The following is a 21161-nucleotide window of genomic DNA, read 5'->3' as shown; positions in this document are numbered from 1 at the left end:
AGAGAAAAATCACCCACTGCTCTTCACTGAATCATTTTTGTATCTTTAATAAGAAACAGTTCATATTTGATTCATACAGTGAAGACTATGCAGTGTTTTAGTTATACACTTGATTTTTGTAGTATTTCTTACTACATGTTAAATAAACCTGTAGCTGAAAAACGTAGTTGTAATTAATTCATTTGTAATGAATTTGTTTAATTTAATTTTTCTCTATTGTATTTGTCCTACTGTTTGTATTTTTAAAAAATTTGTATAAAATAAAATAAAAAATAGCTAGGCTATTTTAAGATATTTATCGTTATCGTAAAATAAAATTTCTCATACCGCATGAAATAAGATTTTGGTCATATCGCGCACCCCTAAATGAAAGTATATGAAGTACTGTCATGCTTACTTGGCTAAAGGAATCATAACCGTGATTTAAAATGATTTTATTAAAAGTCTCCTGAAGTCATATTATTGCTTCATGTACGGAACATACCAAAATATAAACCATTATTCACTATATTATTCGCTCATATCTCATGTAGGGCAGGAACTAATGATTATTTTTTCAACCGATTAATCTATCAATTATTTTTCTGATTAATCAAATAATCTATACGATTCATTTTGGGATGACATGAGGGTGAGTAAATGATTGTACTCCTTTAATTTTTGGTGAACTAGTCCTTTAACAGATGTCTGTGAAAGCCGTATCTGTAGCGCTGTCTGAGCCAGACACCAGCAGCACTCCTTCCTGCCAAGAGCACAGATAACGTCCTTCTCTTTACACCCATCTCTCCCTCATGCATGATCCGTATTCACACAGAAGCCTTTTCCCTGCATTAATGAGGCATTCAGCAGCACACTTAATGACATCCACGTTCCAGCCGCCGATTGCGTATTAATAATCTCCCTGTTTGCGTGCACCCTGAACAGGAGGTCAAAGGTCAGAGGGATTATGAGGTCGGGGGGAGTGTGTCTAGTTTAGGATCAATATCAGGATTTGTGCAAAGAGCTTGGCTTAGGTTTCAAAGGATGGGGGGTTTTGGTTTTTCAGAAAAGGTCTTGTCTTTGCAAGAGAGTCAATGCCTGTCTGTTTGTTGCATATAACCGCAGTCACGAAAGGTGTGAAAAGATGACAGATGATTAATTCTCATTAGCTTCCATTTTATAAAGCCTAATAGACCTTAGTCAGGTAGACGACATATTTTAATATAATATACTTATATCGTTGTAGCCAATCACAGACATATCTGTTGAGCACGTGAACACAATGGCCAATCAGAGGTGTTCACGAATCCACTCAACAGTGCTCAAAGCATCACATTTTTAAAATTTCAGTACCGACTTGGTATCGAAGTTGGCACTTTTGACAACACTAATAAAAACAGGGACTAAACATAGCATTACTGACATTCTTGGAAGAGAGGTGCTGCAACAATGTCAAATATGTGAAAAATATATTCTATTTAGACTAAGTGACAATACAGCATTTTCTTAGAGATATGCTATTTAAACTAGATAAAAATAGCGATAGATTCTATTTACACCATGTAAAAGTATCAGTTCTTTGCAGTAAGGGTAAATAGTAATTAGATGCTATCTATACTTTATATTGAAATATTATTTGCACCTCAGTATTTCTGTACATTAACAGGATGCAATAATATCATAGTGTAAATGATTATATTTATTATAATTATTCGGAGAACAAAAACCCTCCCAACACCTTCCCCTAACCCTAGCCAATAAACACTTTTAATATTATTAAATACTTTATTTTACATTTTTATTTTTATCGAAAATAAATGCAAGCTCGGCAAAAGGCGGATTCGAACCCTCGTCGATCGCATTAAAAGCCAGATCTGCAAGCCTTACTCGGTACTGCTGCGCCACTCAAAACGTTGAATTCTGCACATCTTTTTTTTAAAACTTGAGTGGTCCAACCAGACATTGGTGGGCGGAGCTAGTGTAAATAGCATTTGCCAACAAGGGATGCTATTTGCACTTAGTTTAAATAGACACTCCGTAATAAAAATATGTATTCTTTAAAAAAAACAAGAAAAAAAAAAAAGTCCCCACAAACAAAATCAAGACTTTGGAAAAGGGCATAAGGTCCTCTTTAAACTTCACAGTAAAAACCTACATGAAAAATGCCAGAACATTGGAAGGACACAAATTGGTATAAAAGTATGCGTTTTCCACTCTCTAATCCCACGGACGTCAAAGTCATGTGTGTTATACATGCACTAATATGTAGCATGTATGTGGGTTATTCCAGACCTAGCATGCTCCCCCATCTGGAGCCTGAGTCATGATAGAAATGGGATATTGTGCCTTGGCCTCCCTGCGGGTCCTTCTGAATCACTGTGTCAGCTCTTCTGGGGGCGTGGCCCCAAGTCAATTACATGTGCTGAGGTGTTGAGAAGCCCCGCCCGCTCAGATCCCTTGGCTCAGGTCATTACAGAAAATTTTCAATAATGAAGGAATGGCCCGCTGCACTTCCACAACAACCTGCAAATCCCACAGGGAATCGCGCAGGGTGGCCACTTACACAGGGCGCCCCACTTCCACACAGCACTAACCCCCCTCAACCGATTCACACTCCCAGGGGATTGAATACTATAGAAAACAATGACTAGCCCCAGGCCGAACACATACACATCCATGAAAACACACACCAGAACATCCCAGTCAAAGCTCTTCTGGGCTCACTGAGCATTCAAGGACACTTTAGACAGCACCTCTCTGGTGGCTCTGCTCCAAATCATTCATGATGGGCTGCATTCACTTTTCACTGGGCGCATCTCAAAAAGAAATGTCTCACCCAATGTCAAGTGATATTAAACACTGCATAAAAGAAAACTAAGCTTATTTTTGAGGACCATTAAGATTTTTGCCATTTCCACCCACAAAATTCCAGTAATTACTGTAATGAAAAAACACAATATAGTAATCAAAATCATCCAGCCTGGACTTTTTTCCAGCATAAAATAAAAAAATAAAATAATAAAATAAAATAAAATAAAATAAAATATTTGTTTTACAGTAATTGTTCTGCACTACAGTAATGAGAATTTGGAGAGAGGGCATATGTTATTAATAAATATATATAATTATACACACTTTATGTCAATTTAATTACAACAAACAAGACAAATTAATATGCATAATATATAATATTTGAGTATAATATTTATTCAAACTTCACAATTCACAGAAAATGTTTACAGTAACTGGCTGATGGCAATAAAAAATTTATTAATGGTCATAAAAAATACATTGCATTTTCTGTATGCAAATTTCTTTTATTTTTATTCTTGTTTCTTATATTTTATTCTCATACTTTTCATTATAGGATGAAATGAATGATGAAATGATCCAGACATGTTCTTGCAATTCATAGAAATATGACTAGAGTATGGAAAACAGGTATTCACACATAAATCCAAGTTTAAAGTAGCATTTAAGTAGAAGAAAATTTAGACATACATCGTCATGCCTGACAGGAAACACTATCAGCTTCAATAATGGTGCATATTAAAATTTTTTTAAAAAGTGGTGGGCACAGGTTTTTTTTAGCATTTCTAAAAATTGATAAAACTAGGCAGGCTGATTCATAGAAAATATCCACAGAAGTTTAAATAGTTTCAAAAGTTAGTCATATTCCACCCTCAATCTATTTCAGGCTCGCAGTTAATCACATTTGTCTTGCGAAATGAATTCAGCAAAAGGAAGAAATGCACAAAAAAAGGTTCTGACAAAAATGTGGGTATTTCCACCCATTCAGCGTCTGTGTCTGTTTCCTCAAATGCCACGGCTGTCAAAAACAACATTAGGGCGAAAAAGATCATCTCTTAGTTCCTGTTAGCAGGTAAAAAAAAAAAAAACCTTGAAAGAGGGCCATTGAGACTCTTACACGACTTTGCCTTGATTTAATTAGCAGTAATTAATCCAATTGAGGGCTAATTGGCGTCTTATTGCAGTGACTGTGGGGGTTCATTCATATTTCATCAGTGGCTGAGAGTTATTCTTCATAAGTGCACCACTCGCCAGCCTCCAATTAAACACTAAAACATGGATTTTGTTTCTGGAAAAAGATCAAAAGCAAAAATACGAAGCCACTGGATATAAAACCCAAAATCCCTGTTGGGGTGCGAGTCCCACTTTAAAGTAACGGACGTGGCGAAATGACAAAATCCTCAGAGAAATCACCATAACCCAAGACAAGATCCCTGAAGAGAAAACATTTGGTTTCAGTCTAACAAGCACTTTCTGCCCACAGATTTGGGTCTCGTTGCTTACAATCTCTGAGCTTTGAATACATTTATCACACTGATGAATTCCTTTAACCAGCTGGAGAACAACCAACAGGAGCTCAACTAGACAGCCTGGTGACTACAAATACTTGCATTACATAAAAAACACATGAAAAAGCATCACTCAAGAGAATCAAATAGCATGAAATGACAGAGAGACAGACTTTAAAAATACTGGAAAAACCGTTTCAAAGTACAGATAGACTAATAATTGGTATGAGCGTTATTTTTACCAACATTTTACTTAATCAGTTAAAGAATCTTCAGCATTCGGGCATATCGATAAACGCAGACACTTTATTCTCAATGCATGACAAGTTAAACTTAGCAAATCAGCCTAATACAAATCCCAAAACAAGCAAATAAATGAAATTAAATAAAGAAAAGCATGCGTCGATTTATCAAAGTGCAAAATTTTAGTATAATTATTAGAATATTTATGATATACTGGTCTGTGCGTGCAATTCCACAAACCTGGAAGACCTTCTGAACATATACAAGCAGTAGGCTTCTTTAGAAATGAAAATTTAAAAACAAGTAATAGTATAGGGAGAATTAATAAATTATGAATAATTTTCTGCCATTGGGAGAATATGTAATCAATAAAAAAGTAGCTAATCGTAGTCTAACTACAAGTAGTTAATTTTTGGAATCTGATTACGTAATCCAGATTACATGTAATTAGTTACTACCTAGCACTGCATACATATACACACACACACACACACACACACACACATACTGTCTTCATCAAGATTTAGCAATGGTGCAAAACCTTACTTGACCTAATCTCACCAAATGTCACCAATCCAGTATATGGGCATGCATTACTCTTAACTAAAATATGCTAGATGAAACAGAAATAGCAGAATGAAACTCAAATCATGCTGACATGAATGTTATAGTATCCATGGATAACACATAATTCATTTTACATATGTTCTAATGTGAATGACAACACACACCACACATTCTCCGCTTTTCATGTATTCTGAAGCGTCTATGTGATAGTAGTACTGATTCTCACAGTTGTTGTATTTCACTTATAAAGTCTGAAATATTAGATAGAGGAGTAAAGGGTAAACACGGTCAATTTAGCAGGGGAAATGCACTATAGGCTACAGGACGTGAATATGATCAAATGTGTCAATTACCACTCAACAACATATTGTTAAACAACACAAACCTTAACCCTAACCCTCGAAGAAAGTACAGAAACACTTGCTTATTTAGCAAACATGTATAAATAAACGCAGCCAACAAAGCAAGCAGAATTCACATTAGAAATAAAAACAAACAAACACTGTGTGGAGGCAATAGCGGTGTGTGGTACACTGATTCAATAGTAACAAACGCTCAGAGTCGCGTGAAGAATTAAACAGCAAACTTACCGACTCCGTATTTCTCGTGTTCTGTAGGAATCCACATATTCATGGTGTTTGTTTTGAAAAAAGCGTATAAAACAGCGCAATGTACAGTACTGGTGTTAAATCACGCATTTCTCCAGACTCGCATCATCCTCTCGCGCAGTCATTGTTCAGACCGCTCGAGCGAACTGCGCTGCACGAGACGAGAACGCGGCCGCGCGCTTTTAGATAAACCAGTGCGCGGCCACTGTGACACTGCTGGGTAGCATGATGGGAAATGTAGTTTCGTGACGTGCGAGGAACAAAACAACAGTGGTCACTAGACCAGAGAGGTTTAATAAGAAAGCCTGAGGTTTTAGACTGAATTAAAGATTTTATTGCCTCTTGTTTATTTTTGGATGCAGAGGCTATATATATATATATATATATATATATATATATATATATATATATATTATGTAAAATGTATTTGTTTGTGTATTTATTTTATTTTTTATATATATATAAATATATATATATATATATATATATATATATATATATTTATTTATACAGCATTAATTTATCCATTAATTTAAAGTTGAAATGTGTATTTTCTGCCAAAAAAAAATAGTAAAAATAGTAAAAATAATCAGTATGTCAAACAGGTTTACCAGATACTCCCTTACACACAAGTCATCAAGCACCTGGCATAATCCATAAATCCCTTAACAGGCTCAGCAAAAATAATTCATAATTTTTTGCCTGCACACATGATGCAAGACAACATAGATGCAAATATATATATATATATATATCTGAGCTGTAATCCCCCTTATAAGACACATATTCAGCCATAACCTTTCACACATACAGTGCTGTCTGTTATGAATGTATGTGCATGAGAGAGAAAAGGCGAGGGTTGAAGGGTTCTGGTAAGTGAGCACTGAGTCTGATGTAGATTTTATCTGAATTTTCAATATAATAATCTGCACTAATCCAATGTTGCAGCCTGCTTCTATGCGTACAGAGCATCTAGAAATGAGTCAACTGATCTTTCCAGAAAGGCTGTACATTAATCTCGAGAGCAAAATTCAGTCTTGCTTGGAAAAAGAACTGTATCCTACTTCGATAAAAGCACAGCATGTACACTGTCTATCGCCACATTACAGCTGTTATGGAAAGATGAAAGGATGAAGGGTCATCAATGGTTTTACTGTGGTATTTTCTTTGTCACTGTCAAGGTGGAAATGCCTCCTTTGGTTAAATCCAGCTCACTGTAAACAAAGAAACCAGTACAATACTACACAAACACAACCCCAGTCACATGTTTAATAACATAATTCCACATACAAAAGAATAAAAACATAAGAAGTGCTAGTTAAACCACTGATATGAGACACAAGAATGGAAAAAAGAGAAGAAAATAGGATGAGAGTGAGGAAAAAGTGTTTGAGTGAAGTGTTAGACAAAACAGACAGAATAGTATAGTGCGGGGCTTTTTTAATTTTTTTATGCCACAGACCCCCAAATATTATCATCCTTTAAAAGACAGCTATATATTTTCATGTGAAAAACTCAATTAATATTATAAATATGGGTAAAATATTATTTGGAAAACATTTTGTTTCTATTACTTTATATTATTATGTTTTTATACTCACTATTGTACTGCACTGTTCGATGTATTATTTATTTAAATTATTTACTTAGTTAATTTGATCTTATTTTTTTAATCTACACAATTATTCTCTAAACTTTTCACTAACCATGGTTGAATGATTCATTGACTCACTCATAAAGACAGCCACTTGTTTTGTCCCTGAATGAATCAGTGTTTCGAATAAATCGGTTGAGTGAATGATACAATGACTCTCTCATAAAGATGTGTTGCATCCAAAAACGAATACTTCCCTAATATATAGTATGCGAAAAACAGTACGACAACAGAGTAGTATGTCCGAATACATAATAATTCTGAAGTGTGCATTCGATGGACACTTTACTATCCCATGAGGCCACAGGAGAGAATTTGTGAAAGGCAGAAAGTGATGCAACTGGTGACGTAGGTCATGTGACATATGCGATTTCAATCACTGGAATGAATCAGTGCTTCTGAACAAATAGGTTGAATATATGATTCAATCTATCACTGATTAAAAGTCACTTGTTGCCATCTACTGGTGTAACAATGCAACCTACAGAAAAACTCAGTGAAAAATCCCAACCACTAATGCACAGACTGACACAAACACAGACAAGCAGCTCAGCCAAATCAAATTCAAGGACAGAAACTACACATTGTATAAATTATAAATGTGCCTCACAGAACAACTGTGACATGACAGTTGTGTAGCCTAGTTTCTGAATCCTCAAATACATGGTAAAAGTTGGACTAAGATACCTGGTGTGCATGTATTGGTCGTGTGGACAATGATTAAGTATGTTTCCATTGGTCTGAAAGCAGAGACTGTGCGTCTTTGTCACAGACAGGAGAGACCACCATGCAAGAGGCTGAATCCAAGAAACAGGGTCCAACCAGCCGTGCATACTAAACACATGCAGGAGCTTTAAAGTCTGCTCCTGTCTCAGCAGGACTCGCTCTCTCGCTCTGCAATATTTCAAGTGTCCTGCACCCAAGCCGGATGGTTAGGACACAATTTAAGACACAATTTCTGTGGATAGCTCAATAGTGCTTGACTGGATGATTACCTTGCTTAAAAAAGCTGTAAAATAGTCAATAAACATGGCACATTGTTGTGTTTTTCTTCAGTCATGATATAATTGCAATGTAATGGGAAAGACTGGTTACTAATGTTTGCTTTGGTGGGAGAGACCAGTAATGTCCTCAATCAATCAATGCAGATGAAGAGCTAACATAACATCTCACTGCACATTTACGCATATTTATTTAGTGGCACTGAAATAATGGCACTCTGAACTCTGAAAAGGATACTGTGCTGTTTACACACTTTAGTTGGCTTGAAAATGTCTGCGGCCCTTTGTTAAGATGGAAGATCTGTAACCTGGAAGATCTCCAGATCTCTATTATCTCCAGATTCTCAGAGACAGAGTACATGCTGGCATGAGGATGTGTAAGGAGGATGAGAGGAATAGCTATCTTTGTTCTTTCATGCATCCTTCCAATATGTGGCGACCCTCAGCACATCTGAGCCCCGGCTGCAGACTGATGCGCACCATGTGAAGTCTTATCTTAGAGGAACAAAAACTTTGATTTTATGTCTAAAAGGATTTACTTTTCAATGTGTAGCACAGCACTATATATTACATATATTACGGTAATGCCATGTTTTCTGGACAAGCATGGTAATGGTTTTAGACATGTACCATTGTACCAGCATGGTTCTTTTGACATTTACCATAGTACTACCATGTTTTTTAACATGTACCATGGTATTACCATTGTTTTTGACCATGGTACTACGGCGATAGCATGTTTTTTTAGTAATTTCATTGAATCTCTACATGAGATTGAAAACTGAAAGACTGAAACTGAAACCGTTTATTTATACGTTTCCAAATCTGTATGCACTGTAGACATAAGAATCATTAGCTGGTATTTCACTTATTGGTGATTATGAACTACACTTATGAGTATAACAGCCACCTGCTGCTTCTGTAAAACCACGGCACATGCTCGCAAAAGAAAAACAACCCACCCACACCCATTTATAATCATACCTGTATAACCAGCCTTTCAGTGAATTATCAAGCAGGAGCTTTGTCAGTTCAAACAAGTCACAGGGTGCTATTATAACTCAAAAACAGCCCCATATTTGCAGAAAATACAGACACTCATCACACTTACTGGACTAGGGCCACAAATAGAGACATACACATCTGTGGTTGGTTAATAATGTTTGCTTTGGTGGGAGAGACCAGTAATGACCTCAATGTCATTATCTCAGAGGGTTAAAGAAACAAACAAACAATAAATTGGAATAAATAACTAAGCAAAAGAACTATTAATGACCTAATTGCCATTATGTTAATAAATAAATAAACCATTTTTAAAAAATAAAGGCACCAGTAATGACTGTATTGTCAATATGTCAGTGTGTTAAATAAATAAATAAATATTTTTAGATAAATGCACCATCGATGACATTATTGTCAATATATCAGTGTGTAAATAAATAAATAAATAAATAAACCATTTTTAAATAAAGGCACCAGTAATGACTGTATTGTCAATATGTCAGTGTGTTAAATAAATAAATAAATAAATATTTATAGATAAATGCGCCATTGATGACTTTATTGTCAATATATCAGTGTGTAAATAAATAAATAAACCATTTTTAAATAAAGGCACCAGTAATGACAGTATTGTCAACATGTCAGTGTGTTAAATAAATAAATATTTTTAGATAAATGCACCATTAATGATTTTATTGTCAATATATCAAGTGTGTTAAATAAATAAATAAAAATATAAATAAATAAACAATAAACAAATTAAAGGCACCAGTAATGACTTTATTGTCAATATGTCAGTGTTAAATAAGTAAGTAAATAAATATTTTTAGATAAATGCACCATTAATGATTTTTTGTCGATATATCCGTGGAATGGATGGGATGGATAAATAAATAGTTATTTGTTATATTTACACAAGCAAATAATGGGTATGCAGAAGAAAAAGCACAACTAACAAATTAACAAAATCACGGCATATGTTGACATGCCAACATCGGTGTCAAAGGTTATTTGCAGTGAAATTTAAACTCTGTCAATCTGCCTTTCCCAGTGTGTGAGATGTGTGCTGCTTTGAGTAATTGGTGAGAATAAGCTAGGCTGAGTAGGAGGAAGAGGTTTTCTCCAAAAATATTGACTGTCAGGCATGTCTAAAAACACATTTTATTTTTGGAGTGTTGAGGTGTGTGGTGACGGTTTCTCTGGTCTTAAACAACAATGATAAAAATGGCATCAGTGAGTGAGAGGTTCACGGCGACATGCCTCATGACCTCACAAACTCGCTCTAACAAAGGTGCAGACAGCCTCTGGCACCGTGCTCACATAACCCGCCAAAGAGACCGTAAATAATTGTGACTGGCTTAATTTGTTTTCCTCATGGTGTATGAAAAAGTTGCTCTATCTGCTCTTCAGAGTGGAAAATTGCTTCCCTCCTCTATATAAACAAAAATGACACTATTTTCTTCATTTCTGTGGCACCTTGATGGTGGTGTGCCCAGGCCTGTTGACAGGCAGCAAACCATACAGCCTGACTGGCACATAAGGACCAGCACCTCCGTATAACACACTTATCTGACATCACAGCTCCAGTGACATGACCTACAGGATCCTCGTGGCTCCCAGCAGCTGATGGGTCTATTTTTGACAGTGCCAGGCTTGACTGCTGGATGTGCACCCTTCATCAGCTTTAATGTGAATTGTGATGGATGATGTACGTAGCAACACCGGTTTTGAATATATATATATATATATATATATATATATATATATATAAAACAGTTCTTTCTGGTTCTTGAATCTGAAAGTGGTGTGATATTCTACAGCACTCCTACCTTTTCACCGTTTGTATCACTCCACTTGAAGCGACTGTCACGGCAGCCGAGCGAATCCACTGTATTTTTTACAAATACTACACTTGTTGTACCACAAACTGTAGTTTTAAGAGTTTTTTAGGCAAGAATGTAGTTGTTTAGACCTGAAATATGTGACTCATATTTAATCATAGCGCCTATTTTTCAATTTTAGACATTTTCGGAGATGCAAGCTCCAGGCTGTCAGTGGCCACTCAGTGCTCCTGTACCCGCCGAGAACGGTCAGTGCTTCGGAGATTTGCCGTGTGTCTGTGTATCTATTAGCAGTAGCAAGTGAATATTCATTGCCATATTCAGTAACATGCTAAAACTATTCTGAGAATTGTCATGACAAAGTCAAAATATTTGTCAATATATCAGTGTGATAGATAGATGAAGAACTTTTACTTCCTTGTTTTTTGTGTTGGACTTGTTTTTGTGGTTGTATTTGAAACTAGAGCACTTCAAAGATGTCATTTCCATGTTAAACTACAAATGCACTATCCTAAAAAAAAAGACTAAAAAGCTTCAGCTAACAAACTGACATCTATGATGGTTTATTGTCACATACTGCTTGTTATGAATGGCTGAAAGTCACATTGTTCCTTTACATACATAAATACACACACACACACACACACACGCACACACACACACACGCACACACACACACACACACAGCTGCAAGGAGGAAGGGGACTCCATAAGCATTGTGCCTGTGTGAAAAGTAAATAGGCTGTTTAGGCTTTGAGGAGGAAGCCTCACAGACGCAGGACGCATACAGCAGATCCACGTCTATAAGTCCTGAAGCCGGGAGATTGGCACAGGTGCTCCGGCGGATCACACACTCAATGGGGTTCTTGTTCTATTTTCAGCTTGCTTTTCATACACATAAATAAAAAACAGCTGTATTTCGAGAGGACGTCCGGAATCCTGTGCATGTGGTCCACAGGATTTGGTGTGCATGGATGCAAGAAAGTGTTTGATTATGGTGGTAGAAGGGAAATACATACAATATGCCTTTAGGAAATGCACATATGAGCAGATCTGGTCCAATTAAATTTTATTCTATGTTAAAAGTGGCACACAAATATATCGATTCACAGTGAGCCGTGTGTTTCACTGCCAAACTCATTTAAATATCACCCACACAGTTAATGATCCCTCCTTCTCAACACACTCAGGGATGGATCTGCAGACATGTGCCGCAAAGAATTATTCTTCACGAAATTTTTCCCTTTCATCTATAAATCCAATACGTTGATATGAATTTCATATAATTCACATGAGCAAGAATGTTGTTGTTCAAATTTAATTGGTAAATTAATTGTTTCAAATTGAGTGAATGATTCAATGACCCAAAAAATAAAAGATCACAGACAAGCGGAGTGATACAAACAGCAAAAAGTCTCAATATCAAAAAGATAGGATATCAACACTCAGCCAATCAAATTCAAGGACCAGAACTGCTGTATAATTTGCCAGGCATTATGTAATCACATTGAAAAAGGTCATGCGTGACGTGGGCGAAAGTATCGATCCAGTGTCTACAAAGTGACTGTGCAAAGACTAAGCCAAACGCTCTTTACAAAAACAAAAAGGTAAAAACGACGATGTCAGACAATTTTGAAGTTGGAGGACAAAATGAGATGGAGATTTTAGTCCGTACTTCCGCCTATGTCACACGTGACGTTACGTAATGTGTGGCGCATCGCAAAGCTAGTGCAAGACGAGTGTTTGTGGTTAAAAAGTATATATACATTTTTATTTTATTTTTTCTGAAAATGACCGATTGTTTCGCTAGATAAGACCCTTATTCCTCGGCTGGGATCGTGTAGAGCTCTTTGAAGCTGCATTGAATCTGCAATTTGGACCTTCAACCCATTGTACCCCGGTGAAGTCCATTATATGGAGAAAAATCCTGGAATGTTTTCCTCATGACATGGGGGCAAGTAAATTATCAGGAAATTTAAATTCTGATGTGAACTAAACCTTTAAATTTGGTCTCTTTTTTAGACGCTTGGCAGATTATTGCTAAAGTGAAAAAAAGTTTAAAAAAGTGTGCTTTAAAAAAATGATAGACGTTTAAGTTTATTGTTATGAAAAATGCATAAAAATACTATTTTCAATTTTTCTAAACAAACTGTGTTCCAAACTTGAGCTTGATCTCAAAATAAGAGCTTCCAGTAAGATTGTGTTTGGTTGCAGTACCAAACATCTCCACAAGTTGAAATTCGTTTCCCATTCATTTGTGACCATGAAGAGTATAAGTGTGACTAATTTTTTCAGGACCATTTAACCTTTTCGAATCGTGTCCATGATTTTTTTTTTTTTTTTTTTTTTTTTTTTTCACATAGCAAGAGCAAAAACCTTTACCAAGTTTTGTACTATTTGAATGAAGAAAAAAATTCTAAAAACAAAACAAAACAAAACTGCCTGAAAAAAAAAAAAATGGTGAAAAGCACTAGAGAGCTATTTTGGCAATACAGATGTAATATTTGCAATTCCAATAAGAAGACTTTAAAAAATTCCAGAGAATAGAGAGCAGAAGAGTGACACTATTAACTGGGTCAAACGTCTCAGTTCCCCAAGTAAAATCAACCCACGGTTTTCCAAGTAAAATCACTCAGAAAATTTCACAACTGCTTTAAAAAAGGGTTTTTTTGTCTTTTCATTTCATTATATTCATTATATACATGACATTTTGGTTGCCAAGATGATTCTGCATTACTCAATTGATTCCTTCTTCCTGTGTGAGATGTATCACTTTTATCAGCTAAGGAAGGCGGTAGAGGGATTTTCTAACATTTCTCACTATTCATATTTGAATGGATGCATGTCATCCTTGGTTAGTTTTTCCATATATTAAATATAAAATCAAGTTGCCAAGCAACATACAGAGAAAACCAACATTCCCCCAAAAGGCTCACATAACAAATAATTGAAATGAAGCACATAAATGAACATGCTCTTCTCTATTATTACTGCTGTATAGTAACTGAATCAATTAACAGTTATTGGTTCCCTGCTGCTGTTTACACCAGACGTCACAGCCTGAGAGAAGCAGAACAGAAACTATGACAAGAAGCATCACATCCGTCCAGCTCACAGCTTCTTGTGAATTTCTTGGTTGGTGGATATCCAAGATAGATATCCCCGAATCAAAATAAAAAACAAGCTGTAAACATCGATTGCCACCTACTCACATTGATTTCTTTCACACTGACTTAGATGTGAACTAGAATCTTTTTATAGAAGGTTTCTGGATGTAAAACAGCCACAACTGAACATTTCTTTATAGGGTTTTTGTAGTAAGACACAAGCTCTGCTTCAAAACCTAGTAAGCTGCCTACCTAGGTAACATTAATAGGCCGTATATTAATAATAGCATAATAATAGCATAATATGATGTCTTCATTCACATAGGAACAATTTTGTGTTTAAAAAAAGCAAGACTAAAGGCCTGTTCACACCAAGAATGATAACTACAAAGATAATGATAACTATATTAGCGTCCACACCAGCGGACGATATCGTTCTGTTTATTATAAGTGCAGGCTGACTTTTTTCATCTGCTGCTTTAATGCTCTTTAAAGCACAGTGGATTCTGATTGGCTGTCAATGTTTTTACTGTTCATCAGCTGGGAAAAAAAATCGTTCTGAAAGTGATTCAAACTAAACCAAATCCGTAAGACCTTCGTTCATCTTCAGAACACAAATTAAGATATTTTTGATGAAATCCGAGAGCTTTCTGACTTCCCTAGACAGCAATTGTCATAACCAATTTCAAAGTCCAGAAAGGTAGTAAAGACATCGTTAAAACAGTCCATGTGACTGCAGTGGTTCAACCTTAATGTTATGAAGCGACGAGAATACTTTTCGTACGTAAAAACAAAACAAAAATAATGACTTTATTCGACAATTTCTTCTCTTCCTTGTCAGTCTCTTACACTGTTCATGTTGTAAACACAGTGCAGCGCTTCCGGGTTCTACAACAGAACGCCGGCTCATTATTATTGAACCACTGTAGTCACATGGACTATTTTAACAATGTCTTTACTTACTTTGAAATTGGTTATGACGTTGCTGTCTGTAGGGAGGTTAGAAAGCGCTCGGATTTCCTCAATAATATATTAATTTGTGTTCTGAAGATGAACGAAGGTCTTACGGGTTTGGGACGACATGAGGTTGAGTAATTAATTACATAAATTTCATTTTTGGGTGAACTAACCCTTTAAGAGTGCTCCATGTCAACCTTTCTCACTCGTTGTGACAACTAACCTATGCCAATCTCACACCATACACGCGTCAAAATAGCCGGAGAAACTCTATTTACAGATATGACAAGACACGCATGGGGGAGTGACGTACGCAATTTCCTGTGAAAACCATCCCACTAGGTCTAAAATATAAACACTTATTATAGGCTTAGTGAATCAGAGTAAGACAAAAACATATTTTGGAAGAAGGACTGATGATGTATTGCTTTGATATTTCAGAAGTGTTGCTGTACATAGAGAGTCCGAATGAAAGAATGCAGCCCCCTTCTCTATCAGGATATATTATTTAAGCCCGTCTTGGCGAGCGCTTTAAAAATGGATGCACATTGTGATGGGCTGTCAGTACGACGGCATCAAGTCAATGGAGAAGACACAGACCTGCTCTGAATGAATGTGGAAATCTTGTGGTCTACTTGGTGGCACTGTTCTATACAGACAGGCGGTCTTGTCAGATGTAATAAAATAATGTTGTATTCAAAGAACTGGAAAGAAACATACAGATTCGACACACCACTTCATGTTGCTTAAATATGTCCATAACGTGTGTGGAATACTGTTTTTACAAGCACATGTTTTTACGATCTGCGTCATTTTTATTTTTATCATGCTGTTTTAGGGAACACGATCGCATAGTGGCTGCAATTTGTGGTTATTCTGCAAGATAAATCAGTCTGCCTTTTCCTTCTCTAACGTCAAAAGATACCCCCCCCAACTCCTTGCAGCATGCACTGCATTTCTGTGGGTCAGCAGAAAGACATGTCAGGGGCAGTGACAAGAAAAAAGAGAGAAGTGGATGAAATGATAAACTGCGGCAGATGACAGTAGTCACGCAATCCAGAGAAGTCAAAGCAAGGTAACCTTGGCCCTCAGCAAAGAGACAGAACCGCTGCGCTGATGGCCAAGGCTGTACTTAGTCGACTGAATGAGCAAATTCATAATAGCATGCTGAAGTCACATGTTACATGCACATCATTTTAAGGCAAGGTGTCTATTTCTTACACTTGTGTATATCAGTTTATCTACACCAAATTAAAATGAAAATTATAAAATAAAAACTAATTCAAAATTAATAAAACTATAATAGTATATCAATGATATTAATGTAACACTGTTAAGTAAACAACTGTAACACCATAGCAACCACCTAGAACACCCTAGCAATGGCATAGCAACATACTAAAACACTCTTAACACTTTAGTAACTGCATACCAACCTGGCAACCACCATTAACCCCTTCTTTCAGCATTTTTTTTGCAGAACAGATCACATGATCTCGGTTAATCTGGTTTAGTGTTGGCACTGAAGATCCGCATATTTGCTTAGTCACGCTCAAAGAGGTTTATCAAGAAAATGAGGACGTATCATTTCATCCAAACCCCCCACAACTCAAAGTAAATCTGATACAGTAAACCTGCTTCCTGATTTGCTGATATAAAGTTTGTCATCTATGACCCTTGTGGCTGAATACACACTTCCAGAGGAGTCTTAATACATTTAGTGACCAAACTTGGCAACATGTTCCAACCTACATCAAGACATCAACAGAGAAAGGGGAAAAGTGTGAGGGAAGAAAGAAGTGGTTGAGGAAATAAAATTCATTCAGTTGTCCATCCCAAACTTTCAAGTGTCTAAATCATTGCCAGGAAAAACAGCATGAGGGGTGGAAACCTGGAAAATGATTGAAAAAACGCTGCCAATATTCACTTTCTGCCAAGACAACATTTTGTACTCTCATCAACAATACAAAAAACAGACAATGATAATGTTAATGCTACCACGTCGCATACAGACAGCAGCCCCCTAGTGATGAAATATGAAGCATGAGAGAATAAAGATCTCACTGGCCTCTATTTTATTTCTTGAACAACAATAGCAGACTTCAAATCGAAATACCACACACTTTCGGCTTTTGCCAAAACTCAGGGTACTTTACTCCAGTGTATTTGACATGTAATGACCTGCTTGATGTATTTTTAATAGGTGTAATCAGGTTGTCAGCACATTGTGTTGGATTTGTTTTTCATGTGGGAGTATTTACAGAGCCCCTAAAGGGACATGGTGAAGGAAAAAAATATGAGACGGGAGGAAATTTTAATTGTTAATGCTTTTGCATTCTCTCGCAAATGTTTTGCGTTCCCCTGAGAAACTTTGCATTTACTTGCAAAGAACACAAAAGTTTTGCGAGCGAAAGTGTCTTGGGTGAATGCAAAACATTTGCGAGAGAAAGCAAAAGCATATTTTTTTCCAGCACCATGTCCCTTTAAGAGGGATAGTTCACCCAAAAATTAAAATTATCCCATAATTTACTCACCCTCAAGCCATCCTAGGTGTATATGACTATCTACTTTCAGACAAACAAAATCGGAGTAATATTAAAACATATCCTGGCTCTTCCAAGCTTTATAATGGTAGTGAATTGTGCTCCTGATTTTGAAGCCCAAAAAAGCACATCCATCCATCATAAAAGTAATCCCTATGGCTCCAGGGGGTTAATAAAGGCCTTCTGAAGTGAAGCAGTGGTTTTTGTAAGAAAAATATACATATTTAAAACTTTATAAACTAAAATAACTAGCTTCCGGCAGACGGCCTACGCAAATTTTGCTCCAAAAGAGTAACTTCTGAAGTGATGTATGATGTAGGATTAGTGTAAGTTTAGTGGTTCAAACAAATAGGGCTGGGCAACAGACTCAAGCTCCTTTTCTCTTATATTGAAATTCCTCCAATATTTCTCTTTAAAAATTCTCATTTTAGACTTCTAATTCGTGACCCGTGTTTTGTTTTGCTCTATCTTCTGCGCTTCCGTGTTTGTCATTGTGTCCTGCAATTTGTGTAGGCCGTCTGCCGGAAGTTAGTTATTTTAGTTTATAAAGATTTAAATATGGATATTTTTCTTACAAAATCCAATCGCTTTGCTTTATAAGGCCTTTATTACCCCCCTGGAGCCGTATGGATTACTTTTATGATGGATGGATGCATATTTTTGAGCTTCAAAATCAGGAGCGCTTTGGATGAACTATCCCTTTAACAGATGAATGAAAAGCCGAAAGACAGTGGGGATGATAGCAACGGCCATACATAATACATAAGAACAGAAAAGAAAACATTTATTGTGTAAAATAGTCATGTAAAATAGTCTTCACGTTTCAGATCAAACCACTATATAGGGGTTTATTTTAAAATTGGCATAAAATGGAAGTTGTGATAGTCTTTTCTTACCTCTTGTGATCCATATCCAAAAGAAATGGCTTCTTGAGTAGGAAAAAATGTAGAGTGGGACTTCATTTTTTCCATGGGGAATTGATTGGATGGTTGTGGTTTGCTATTGGTGGATCTCATGTGAGTTACAGGTTGTCCCGCTCTCATGCCAGTAAACACTTCATCAGAGAAGAGATGTCGCTGCAAGAGGGAGGGGATGTTATTTTGATTAAAGGGCACATGAATTAAAAAATATAATTATTGATGTACATGGATAAATCATTTATAGCAAACACTGCAATACTGCATAAAAAAACAAGAACTGTCAATCTTAATTTCATGGTGACTTTAATAAACACAAACCAATTGTTTACATCATGACCTTTCTGGAACAGTCCGAGCATCTAGTGATGCAGCAAGTGTTAACATGTTTAAAAGCACTTTGATATACAGTAATGTCAAAATATTCATTTGAAAAGGGCCTAAAATTATGAAAGGTTGATATATGGGTCATCAGCTCATTTTAAACACCTGACCTGCGCGGATGTGTGAGACTTTCACACACCACTGAATTGGCAAACACCTCATGCAATCTGTTCTTTCCTTCCACCTCATGCTCATCATGTATTTTGTTAAGTAAGCATACCGGCAGCTAATATCATCTGTGAAATAATAAATACAGTTAGGAAATCAAAGCAAAAGAAAATCTACATTGCATTACCAACCCGCTGAGATGGCTTCAAGTACACCTGACTTAAAATTATTTTAATGAACAAAAAAGCGCTACAAAACACCAAACCAGCTGCTTGTTGAGTTACTGGGCCATCTTTTGATTTCTAACAGCAGTGTGCTATTCACTGACCCCCTGCGTAGCCCCTCAGGGTGTGTTATCAATTATTCAACATGGTTTACATATGGGATGAATATATATTTAGACCCACCCATTCATAACGAATTTCTTTTTTCAGTGCTTTTCTGTGGTGCTAGTGAACTAACAAAAATATGTTCTAAGAACGTTTTGCTAATGTGCACGCTTCTGAATGTTTTGTTTTTTAAATGTTAAAAAAAAAAAAAAAAAAAATTCTTGGCTATGTGAACGTTAAGGAAACCATTAATTTTATCATTTTTCAAACATTATGGGAAAGTTACTTTTAAATGAACATTCTGAAACAAGTGGTAATATTAAAAAACATTTCAAAAAACGCTCCATTAACAGTCTATAAATAACATATTTGTGCTAATGTTTTGAAAACATTATTAAAGGAACAATATGTAAGATTTTTGGATTAAAATATCCAAAAACCACTAGAACAGTGTTATATATTTTGTTGACTTGTGTACTTACATTATCACAAATGTTTCCAAGAATGTTTAAATCCAGAGAAATAACCAATTTTAACCAGGACACGAACCTCCACGCGTCACCTATCAATGACATCATACCCGCGTTACCCTCGACTTCTGGTTTTATTTTGTAGAAACCATGGAAACACCAAAGACGCTTTAATATATTAGGCTATGTTTTATTACACAGGTGAGCAACCGTTTGGATACATTCATTGACAGAAAACTAATCATGTTATAGAGCTCAACACAGTAAGTCTTATGGTTTAAAACTCATTTTCTTTATTTACCGCGAGTACCATGTTTTACCATGCCTAATATCGATCTAGCTTACTGCAGTGTGCAACAAGTGTCTCATAGTAGCCACCGAGTGAACACAGAGTAGTATTATAACAACTTTCAATACACAAATGTATCTAATATGATAAAACAGCGCTGCTTTACCCCATACGCATGACTGGAAGAAGCGGAAACGGTCGTCTGTGGCATAATAAAAGCTCCACTGCTCTCGAGCCGTGTGTCACGCTCATCTCTCATTAGCAATCGCTCCAACGGCTTTTAGCCACACCCTGCTAACGGATGTAGACATGAAAAACACCTCCCATGATTCCGCGAAATCAAGGTGTCACCAAGCTACGCCTTTGTTTTGAATAAGCGACCTCTAGTGGCGAAAAATTACATATTGTGCCTTTAACAACTTTGAACGAGAATAAACTTTGAGAGTTCATAATTGTGAAATACTGTTAAATATACAGTTTTTGGAAGGGAAAAATGACAAATCATCTTATAATATATATATATATATACATATATAGCAGTGTGTATAACAGTGTGGTACAACCTGTTGAGAATGGCATTAAATATGACCCTTTTGCACAGTGAAAATCTAATTCCCAGAAATTCTAAAGGTCAGCCACAGCAATAGAAACATTCTCTCTTTTTCAAATAATCCACAGATCAGATGTGATGAAACAGTTATGAAACAGTCTCATTATGATTACATATTATGTTGTTACCAAAACGCACTGAATTCATTTAGAAAACACTAGAGGAAAAAAAATGCAATGCTGTGGGATGCGTTTCATGAAGCATCACCTAAATTTGATTTGACTGATCCTGAA

General features: G+C 36.2%; 1 protein-coding gene across 3 annotated transcripts in view; it reads right to left on the bottom strand.

Moving 5' to 3' along the window:
* Positions 1-5894, bottom strand: part of dock4b (dedicator of cytokinesis 4b) — a 92987-nt gene extending 87093 nt beyond the window's left edge. For 2 of the 3 annotated variants that reach the window (XM_051890987.1, XM_051890989.1), the window contains exon 1: positions 5699-5893. In XM_051890987.1, coding sequence (XP_051746947.1) covers positions 5699-5741 — 43 coding nt within the window. In that variant the 5' untranslated portion in view covers positions 5742-5893. Of the gene's footprint in view, positions 1-5698 lie in introns of all 3 variants that reach the window. The other variant, XM_051890990.1, reaches the window with a different exon arrangement.
* Between the last annotated feature and the right edge of the window lie 15267 nt (positions 5895-21161).

This window comes from Ctenopharyngodon idella, chromosome 4, assembly GCF_019924925.1.
Source record: "Ctenopharyngodon idella isolate HZGC_01 chromosome 4, HZGC01, whole genome shotgun sequence".
Lineage (NCBI taxonomy): Eukaryota > Metazoa > Chordata > Actinopteri > Cypriniformes > Xenocyprididae > Ctenopharyngodon > Ctenopharyngodon idella.
This window is presented reverse-complemented; position numbering and strand designations above follow the sequence as displayed.